The sequence below is a fragment of the Schistocerca piceifrons genome, chromosome 8 (genome assembly GCF_021461385.2).
Source record: "Schistocerca piceifrons isolate TAMUIC-IGC-003096 chromosome 8, iqSchPice1.1, whole genome shotgun sequence".
Lineage (NCBI taxonomy): Eukaryota > Metazoa > Arthropoda > Insecta > Orthoptera > Acrididae > Schistocerca > Schistocerca piceifrons.
Window position 1 is genome coordinate 182,085,883 of NC_060145.1, and position 10,979 is coordinate 182,096,861.

The 10,979-nt window shown below is 39.6% G+C and overlaps 1 protein-coding gene across 1 annotated transcript; it reads left to right on the forward strand.

Moving 5' to 3' along the window:
• The first annotated feature begins 286 nt into the window (after positions 1–286).
• On the forward strand, positions 287–1,939 carry LOC124712169 (piggyBac transposable element-derived protein 4-like). The gene has a single exon (XM_047242464.1). The coding sequence runs from the start codon at positions 287–289 to the stop codon at positions 1,937–1,939; it is 1,653 nt and encodes a 550-aa protein (XP_047098420.1).
• The last annotated feature ends 9,040 nt before the right edge of the window (positions 1,940–10,979 follow it).

Here is a 10,979-nt window from a genome sequence, read left to right on the forward strand (position 1 = left end):
TGTTTATTAACAAAATGCGTCCATAGATGTCACGGCAGCGCTGTAATTCATGTTAAAACTTATCTTTGCGTTCTCAGTCTGTATATCATTCAGTTGTTTGTCATCATGTTTCGGCGCGGTTTATCAGACGCAGAAATTGCGGATTTGATCAATCATAGCGACACTCTGGATAATGTAGAGAGTGATTCAGACGATTCTGAATGCAATGGTGTGTTTGAAGGTACGTATTTCCGAATTTTCCACGTAATTGTGCAGTACGCACATATCTGTTGAACATGTGTAAACGATGTATGTAGTTACACATAATGTGATATTCTTTTTAGAAGACGAGATTGATGACAGTTTGTCTTCAGATGAAGACGAGAATGATGTTGAAGGTGTTGCTTCAAATCCAGCAGCTGTGCCGTATCCGAAAGACAGTGAGTGGACTGCAGTTGACACCTACCGACCTCTGCCTGTCAACACGACACCCAGGCAGATACTAGTGGATATTGATGAGTCGAGTTCTGTACTGGATTGCAGTAAAGTGTTCCTTACTGACAGTGACGTAAATGAACTCAAGAGACAGACAAATTTGTATGCATCACAGACAATACAGAAGAAAAGAAGAGGAAATAATCTGAAGCCCCATTCAGTTTTGAGTTCGTGGAAGCCAGTGACTATAAGTGAGATGAGGCGTTTCTTGGGTATTATTTTCCACATGTGTGTTTCGAAAAAGCCCAAAATTGCGGACCATTGGAGCACTAATCCTGTTCTTAGTTGTAACTTTTGTCCCCATGTCATGAGCCGTTTGCGTTTCACTCAGATACTGTCATGCTTGCATCTTGTTGACAATTCAAATCAGAAAAAACCAGGCGAAGATGGATTTCATCCACTTTACAAAGTTTTGCCATATTATAATAATTTGAAGGAGCGATGTATCCAGGCATATCGTCCCTCAGAAAAAGTGACAATTGATGAAGGAATTTGCCCATTTCGAGGTCGTGTGAGTTTCCGTGTTTACATGCAAAATAAGCCTCATAAGTATGGACTGAAAGTATATGCTGTTGCTGAAGCCAGTAGTGGCTATGTTGTAAATTTTGAAGTTTATGCTGGTAAGCATATTGTTGACAATTCTTCGTCTGCGGTTATTTTGCGATTGTTGTCTGACAGCAGCTTGCTGAACAAAGGCCACACTGTGTATTTAGATCGATTTTATTCCAGTCCAGAGCTATTTCAGCAACTGGCAGAGAAAGGCACTGGAGCTGTTGGTACTGTGAACAAATCCAGGAAAGGATTGCCTAAAGATTTAGTATCTGCTACGCTGAAAAAGGGCGAAATGTCTTTTCGGCGTAAAGATAATGTATTGGCAATGAAGTGGAAAGATAAGAGAGATGTGTATACATTGTCTACAAGGCATCAAGCAACATTTGGTACGCATACTAAGAGAAATGGGTCTGTAGTATTGAAACCACTTCAGGTACTTGATTACAACCTCAATAAAATTGGAGTGGATATTGGAGACCAACGCCTGCAGTACAATCCGTTCCAGCACAGAACTGTGAAATGGTGGCGAAAATTATATTTCCATTTGCTGCTTATGGGAGTATCAAATGCATTTTGGCTGTACAATGCAGTGCACAGGAAGAAAATTACAATAACAGACTTTATAACAGTGCTTGCAGTTCAGCTTGTTGAAGACGACACACTTGAATTCATTCCAAGAAATGAAGGAACTGTAGGTCGGCTAACAAAGAGACATTTTTTGCAGCACATACCTGCAACTACTAAGAAGTATGCTGCTCGTGTGTGTCACGTGTGCAGTTCCAGGAGCAAGAAACAGAGTGGCAAGGCTTCTCGCAAAGAGACACGATACGAATGTGAACAGTGTGGCGTTGCACTCTGCCTGGAACCTTGCTTTAAAATTTTCCACACTAAAAAACAATATGATTCTGTGTGAAATTTATATGTAATACTGTATACTATCAGAAACATGTAATGTAGTGCCACAATTTTGGTTAAAAATAAATCACAATTGTATTCCCTTATTCGTATGACTTTTTCTAAATTCTTAAAACATCTAAGTGATTTCTATAACTGTACCTTAAAGCTGTGCATTGTAAAGTAGTTTCTTTCACTCAGAATTAAAGTAGAAATGTGCAGCTTCAAGATGGTACCAAATTTGCCACAATCCAAACAGTAGATTTGATGCAGTAATTTTTTTAATATTGGTAAAATTGCCCGGTTTCTAGGGACGGGTGCATAAAATAGGCCTGGTACAGAGAGTGTTAACTCCATTAAACGGCTACTGAAACTTTAGGAGTGTGTGAACATAACGACACAAACCGAATTTTTCTACCTACCCCGTTTCTTAAATGTACGTGATGAATGCTGTAAAGATCGTTTTGGATGGCCATTTACTTTTATTCAATCGAACGAAATGGTGCAGTGTTTAACACACTGAAATTGCATTCAAGAGGTTTCTACAAATCATTTACCACAGATGCCGTGATAATTACTTTGAAAGAGATTTGGCCTACCTCATTCCTCTTAATTACCCAGTCCTAGCTTGTTCCCCATCACTAATGACATCTTCATCGACACAACACATACCCCACTATTCCTTTCTTTTTATTTGAATGCCGGCCGAAGTGGCCGAGCGGTTCTAGGCGCTACAGTCTGGAAACGCGCGACCGTTACGCTCGCAGGTTTGAATCCTGCCTCGGGCATGGATGTGTGTGATGTGCTTAGGATAGTTAGGTTTAAGTAGTTCTTAGTTCCAGGGGACTGATGACCTCAGAAGTTAAGTCCCATAGTGCTCCGAGCCATTGGAACCCATTTTTTTATTTGAACGGAGTTAGACGGTTGTTTGTTTCTGAGGGCGCAACAGTGCGGCAGTCATTAAGGGGAGTTGGAACACCCTATCCCGACAATGTTAAATTCAGTGACTTGGCTTCCCTGTATTTCAGGAACCACTTTAGCCACTTATGAAACTTTTACAGGACGTTAAACTGTATGTTCTGAGACTACTGAACTATAATAATTGCATTTCAGCCACTGCTTTTGGAAATACAATTTTTTAATTACACAGTTAAAATTTTGTGTACTTTTTTGTACGTTAACCTAAATGATTGTAATTGTACATAACATTGTGTTCTTCTGTTAGTTCAGTAGACTCCGGTATGTGTGTTATTAGTCCCTGATAATTTGAATACTCTACTGGAAGTGGTTCCCGAGATTTATGTAAAAATGCAACAGAAAATGTAAATTTTCAGGAACAGCTTCTTAAGCTTCAAAAGACTGTAATTAACTTAATACATTCTTAATTTTTTATTTTTAGTCACTCAGAAAAACCCTGCACCATGCTGTATATCATCCTCTTGACCTTATTCCAAGTTTTTTTTTCTTTTCTTCTTTCTGACTTTTTAGTGGCCAAGTGTACTGGATACTGTGCTTTATCAATGCGAACCTTGTCCATCCGTTCAAGTTCTCTGATGCAGTTTGCTCCAGGATTAGTTCCCATATGCTGTAGCACTTCACCCTACCAATATTGCCATCATTATGAACAATAACAGCATCACTGTCCCCCCACTTTAGTGTCTTCATTCCAACAAAAAAATTTTTTGGTAGGCGAGTCCACATAAGATTATTGAAAGACTCATTGGGATTATGAGTCTAACCATGCAGATACTTCTTCAGTAATTCTGGATTTGCCAGGTCTCTGTAAATAGGTTTTATGATTTCCATGACTGTTGCTGGTATGAAATGTTTATGGCTGTATGAATTGTTTGAGTACTGGGCATTGTGGTAATTGCACCATGAATCAGGTCCAGGAGGGCAAAGGTGGTGACTGGTTTTTCATCAGTTGACATTCTGTGGAAGAAGGTAGCCAATATTGCCTACTGCATTTTCAACAAATCCTCAGTATTATTTCTAATGACCGTCCCATAATACTGCTGTAGTTCATCAATCATTTTGTCTGTCAGCGTGCCTCTAATGGTTTTACCATCAGAAAGTTTCTTGTCTCTCAAACATTGTTTCAACTTCCTCAACCTGGTGCCCATCCTCTTTTGGACATGACCAACACATTCCATTTTTGTGATAATCTTCTCACCAGAAGGCTGAGCGGCTACTACACTGTTTTACGTTCTTGAGTCTCCATCACCTAAGAACTTAGTGTAACACATTCCCCTTTCGTTCACAGATCGACTAAAAAGTTCAATAGCTGCAGAGGCCTTCATGCCACCACTTGTTCCTTCATAATTTATGTCATAGTTATGCCAACCTTCATTCCTTGACTTACACTTATAACAATGTTTGGTTAAAATCTGGAAATCTATTACGTTTCCAGTATCCACCCTGGTCACTATAGCAACAGAATTCTTAGAACTGTAGCCGCGCTTCTGCCAAGTGCCATTAAAAGCTACGGGTATGTCAGTGATACCATCATTTATTTCAACAGTTTCGTTTGCTGCACCCTTCATTGAATCACATGCCACAAATTACACAGCAGCTCCAATAAATCCTACATGCTTGTCGATTTTTCAAGGTGGGCGTGGCAAATTCATCACGGCACAAATTGTTTCAGCTGCAGTGTGTCCTTTGCCAATAGCTCTCAATCCATAAAACCACCTTACACTTACCAGAATTCCCAAATGAATGAGTATATTTACAACTGGCACAATTAATAATAAGTCTCTGGCTAGTCCATTTGATACCTCACTGTCTTCATGTAAACTAACTGGCCTTCCACATATTTTACAACACACACATTCACCTAACACCTTTGTTAGGATGTGTAAATCTATCAGAATATAGCCTGATCTACCGTTTACATCACTTTCGCTTTGAGAAAACTGTGTATCACAACGTTTTACGTTAATCTTCGAAGCACTAATGGGTGTTTCTCAAGATACTTACGAGTTTGCCTGTATTTCATTTTTTGTAACTTCACACGCCACATGTTAAACACAATGTTTCCCTTTATTCGAAAATGTATTACCATGAAATCCACGTTTCTTAAAAACACTTCGTTTTGGCGTCATACTTTACTGTTTGAGATATTTACCAATCTATTCGTCGCTTTTCCACATACACCGTGTGTTTATACTACGAAACGATACGATACTGTTTTCGACAGTGATGCCAATACAAACACCTAATTTAATCTTTGTAACACAGCAATCCACAGCCTTCTATATAAAAAATTACCAATTTTATTAGATCTTGAAGTAATGCAAGTAAAAATTTTAACATTTTCAACCGGTGTAAATTATATTTAAAAATAAAGTACAATACTTCCCATGCGAGTTTATAATATATATTATTTAGAAAATTGCAAATTTTAAAATTAGATAAAAATCCGAAAATGTAAAAGAAAATTTTTTTCCATTCTAACTCCCCCTAAAGCGGAATGTACAACGTACTAATAATGAAACATCCATTAAAGACAAGGAAAGGATTATCAGCGAAGTAGAACCTCTCACATTGCACTGTGAAAGATGCATTTACTTTGTGTTCATACCTCACTATTGATATTTAACATCTTCATCAGTGTTGTTTACGAATATTGTATGCTGACGACAGAGTCAAAGTCTACTGTTTCCCCAGAATCCGAAAACCGTACGTGTACTGATATTTTACCTAAGTTGATTCCCAAATTTCTCAGCAAACTTTCGGTGAATATAGCATGAGGTGGCAAGGAATTCTAGAAAATTACAAGCTGTAAATACTTTTCAGTTGCTTGGCTGAGGGCCTGTTCACTTTGACTTGAACGAGACCTGATTGGTAACATTCCAGCCAGATAAGAAGGCCCATTCGTAGTCTGACCGTACGTGCTGTCAATCAGAAACAAATCATCACGATCCGTGAGCCAGTGGAGATAACTTGCAAACCACAGGAAGTTGAGAAATGCATAAAGGGAAGTCATTGACCCACAACAACAAAAAAGTCATGGATTGCTGATAACGGTGAGCACTCACTTCTGTTTCGTATTGTATAAATTATGATGTTGTAGTCGTACAAGTTGTACAACTTCTTAAATTTCTAGACGTACGCTTTTTACCTTCATCTATATGACTGCTCTGCAATTCACACTTATGTGCTTGACAGAGATTCCTACTTTCAGACTATTAGCCCATCGTTCCGCCCTGAAACAATACATGAGGAAAATGAAGGCATAAGTCTTTCCGTTCGAGCTCTGATTTCTATTATTTCTCGCTATGCAGAATGGAGTCAACAAATTATTTTGGCATTCGAAGGAGAGAGTTAGTAATTGAAATTTCGTGACAATATCATGCTGTAACGAGTAAATTTTAATGACTGCTATATCACCTCACTTACCCACGGCGCTCATCCTTTATTTCGCGATAAATACAAAATGAGCTGCCCTTCTTTGAAGTTTTTCGATGTCTTCCGTCGATCCTATCTGCTAAGGATCTCACCTTTCACAGCGATAGCACAGAAGAGGACGGACAACCGTAGTGTAGGCAGTCTCTTTAGCAGATTACAATGCAGTCTTTGGTTCGCCTTCCCCGCAACATTATCTTTGTGACGTTTCCAATTTACATTGTTCGTACTTGTAATCCCTAGATATTTAGTTGAACCAACAACCTTTAAATTTTTCTGCTTCAGCGTGCATCCGCAATCTATCGGAATTTTTTAGTTCTCTTGTGGTGGACTTCACTCTTTTTCTTGTTTAGGGTCAACTGCCACTTTTCGTAATATATAGACAATTTTTCTGAATCATTTTGCTATGCGATTTGGTCTGATGATTTAACTAGGCTCTAAACAAGAGCATCATCTGCAAATAATATAAGAGGACTGCAAAGACTGTCTCCTAAATCGTTTATGTAGATTAGGACCCTCAGATGACCCGTAACATTTCTTAGAGGAACCGCAGATATCACTTATGTTTCACTCGATGACTTTCCGTCAGGTATTATGAACCGTGTGTGACCTTTCTGATGGGAAATCATGAATCCAATCGCAAAACTGAGACGATATTCCACAGGCAGGCAATTTTTTTGTAGACGCCGCTTTGTCAAAAGCCTTCTTGAAAACTAGAAATATGGAATCAGCTTGAGACCCCAGTTCATTGTACTCATTACTTCGTGTGGGGAGACAACTGTGCTTCAAAACAACGATTTTTGCAGAATCCGTGGTGGCTGTGTGTCAATAGATTGTTTTCTTCGAGGTATTTCGTAATGTTGGAAAACACCAAGTGTTCCTAAATGGATGTCGTTGTTCAAAATGGTTCAAATGGCTCTGAGCACTATGGGACTTAACTTCTGAGGTCATCAGTCCCCTAGAACTTAGAACTACTTAAACCTAACTAACCTAAGGATATCACACACATCCATGCCCGAGGCAGGATTCGAACCTGCGACCTTAGCGGTCGCGCAGTTCCGCACTGTAGTGCCTAGAACCGCTCGGCCACTCCGGCCGGCGATGTCGTTGTTACCAGTGTATAATATAGTGGATTACTTCCATTTTCTTCCATGTGTATTAGCATGGCCTGTGCAACTTTGTACTCTTTTGGTATGGATATTTCGTAGATCAAGCGGTTCTGTATGACTGCTACAAATAGAGCTCTTCCATTAGCATACTCCGAATGGAACCTAACTTATAAACCGTCAGGAATGGAGACTTGCCATTACTGGCCTAAGTTGCTTCGCTACACTGAGGGTATCTACTTACAAATTACTCATGCTGGCAGCTGTTATTTGGTAAACGGTGAAAGTAACTCCGTTTTAGTGGCTCTGTCATAGATAACGTTGCTGCTGTTGTCGTATGGTAACGTTATTGATCGTGTCTTGCTGCTGTTGTACATTACATATGACAAGGATCTCTTTGGATTTTCTTCCAAGTTTCGAGAAAGAGTTTCATTTTGGAAACTATTGAAAGCACCTCACATTAAAGTCTGTGGTAAGATTCGATTTTCCACATCCTATATTTTGGTGATTCGCTGTTTCTTCGTTGATACCGAGCGAGATGGTGCAGTGGTTACCACACTAATCTTGGATTCGTGATGGCGACGGTTCAGACATTATCCAGCCACCCTGTTTTAAGTTTTCCGTGATTTTCCTAAATTGAATAAGGCAAATGTCAAGATGGTTCCTGTGAAAGCTCCCATCGTTTGTTAATCCGACCTTGTAGTCTGTCTTTAATGACGTCTTTGTCGACTGGACATTAAACACTAATCTTCTCTCTCTTCCTGGATGTTATGTTAACTTCATGTAAGAAACACTAATTTAAAGTAAAAATAATTATTAAATTACTACAGCTTATAAATTTTACTGTTGTTCTTATAAAAATCGTTTGCATGTGACGTAAATGAAAAGTGTTAGTGATTCTGAATTAATTAGGGACTGGGGAGACTGTAAAAGAGATAAATACAGGAACAAGCTGTGACCCACTTTCTGCAGAACCAAGCCCTGGTCCCGTAGTGGTCTCATTTCGAACTACTGGCTCGTTCAACTTTTTCCAAGACGCACGCGTACTCGCATTGTCGATATGACAACGTCTAATGAATGTCCGCGTTCCAAACAAGTTCATCCCTCGGTAGTCTTGGTATGCTTAAAAAAATTTTTCAAATGTGTGTGAATTCCTAAGGGACCAAACTGCCGAGGTCATCGGTGCCTAAATCTACACACTACTTAGACTAACTTATGCTAAGAACAAAAGACACACACCCGAGGGAGGACTTAACACATGTATATATACATACCAAATGTAAGCATAACGCTGCGCGGATATATATATATATATATATATATATATATATATATATATATATATATATATATATATGTGTGTGTGTGTGTGTGTGTGTGTGTGTGTGTAGAGAGAGAGAGAGAGAGAGAGAGACGGGGAGAGATGGTAGTATCATATTCATAAGCTATAAAAGGGCAGTGCATTGGCGGGGCTGTCATTTGTACTCAGGTGATTCATGTGAAAAGATGTCCGACGTGATTATGATCACACGATGGGAATTAACTGACTTTGAACGCGGAATGGTAGTTGGAGTTAGACACTTGGGACATTGCATTTCGTTAGTTAGAGAATTCATTATTTCGCGATCAACAGTGTCAAATGGAGCCAAAAATACCAAATTTCAGACATTACCTGTCACCAAGGACACTGCAGTGACCGACGGCCTGTAATGTCTCTTGCAGCGGCCTCTCCGCGATATTTTCAGAAATTTTATAAATTATATAACTCAGTACATATCTCGAAATATCTCTTCTTATCTTACCGATTATCAATGCAAAGTGGTTTCAAACCCAATTATTCCTTGGAGCGTCCATTTACTCCATGGAATAACTTCTCTGCTATCTATGTTTACTCTTATGAAAAGAATGAAGGACTTCTTGCCGATTAGTCGTGAAAGGAGGAGGATGTATATGTATGTATTGTTGAGCTAGTCGCCATCTTGATGAGATTCTGCATGAGAAGGAATTTAATACATGAACTAAACTAAAGTAAGTGTGTTCGCGTATTATTTAACTGATTATTATTGACAGTGTCTGCTTACTACGCTGTGTTGCACGGGATCACTGGGGAACGTCTGATTTACACTGGACGAACCTGCCATTTTGTATGCTCAAGATATCCAGTTACTTCAAATAAAGAGGCTAACACGGTCTTACCAGCAGATCTCCGGTCTTCCCCATGTGATCACCGAAAGTTAATAATTATTACAAATGTTACAGGAGATCGACTGACAATTTTCGTCGCACCGAGACTTCGAAATGGCTTCACTGCCTTATGGAATTTAAGCTCAATTTAATCAGGATAGAACAGTATTGAACTGTGTGAATGTGATAAGCCTGCTTTGTGAATGAAAATTCCCTTAACATACGCATGTTTTTACTATCCTGATCAGTGAAGCTAAATCAGGCCGGTGTGAGAGAGGTTTTTAAATTTTAGATCCCACAAAAAAAATATTAAAGGCCTTCGTTCATCGACCGACAGCTGCTGCGTTTGCGTTGAGTTGTCAGTGCTCAAAGTCACTGAAATATCAGCAGGAATCGATGTGAGACGTACGACGAGCGTATGCGTTAGGATTGTGCGGCGGAATTAGGCGTTAACGGGCTACGGTAGCAGACGACTGACGCGAGTGCCTTTGCTAAGACCACGAAATCGCCTGCAGCGCCTCTCCTTGGCTAGTGATCATATCGGTTGGAACCTAGATGACTGAAAAACCGTGGCCCGATCGGATGAGCTCCGATTTCAGCTGGTAAGAGGTAATGGTATGGTTAGAGTGTAGCGGAGATCCCACGAAGCCATGGATCCAGGTTGTCAACAAGGCACTATGAAAGCTGGTGATGGCTCCATAATGGTGTGGGCTGTGTTTACGTGGAATGGACTGGGTCCTCGGTTATACTCGGCTACTTGGAGACCATTTGTAGCCATTTATGGACTTCATGTACCCAAACAACGGTAGAACTTGTAACGTCCACGCTCGGGCGTACGTTAACTCTTTAAAGCCTGTACTATGATAAGTTGACGGGCTTCACCTTATAAGAAAGGATTTTAGTAAATAAGTTGACCGCGTGTACCTGAATGGAGGCAAAATCAGACTTCCACCCACTCAGCAGCAACAATGATGCGTCAAGCAAATCCAAAGTGCAACTACACGTTAGGACGGGCAAGAAACATACACAGCAGATGCTACCAATTGTTAATGGTACGGTCGCCAGCCTAATTAGGCATTAAGTGAGTTTTTTACTTGTACAAGTGGGTGTACGTACAAGCATAACATCACGTAGTAATACTGCATTATTTGGTAAATTTTAGAACCAGAAAAATCTACTGAATTAATACTTTCCCTTTCTGTACTAATTTGGACAAGCTATAAATACACAACATTACACTACAAACTACAATGATTACTACAAACTGCGTTTTGTCTATTGATCTGACTGAAATCGGGCGTAGGTTACCCTAGAAATAGCACTTTTGAAACACACAAACAATGTCAATTTTAATAAGGGTAA

Coding starts and splice junctions, on each gene's coding strand:
- LOC124712169 (XM_047242464.1), top strand. CDS start 287: ATGTATGTAGTTACACATAATGTGATATTCTTTTTAGAAGACGAGATT.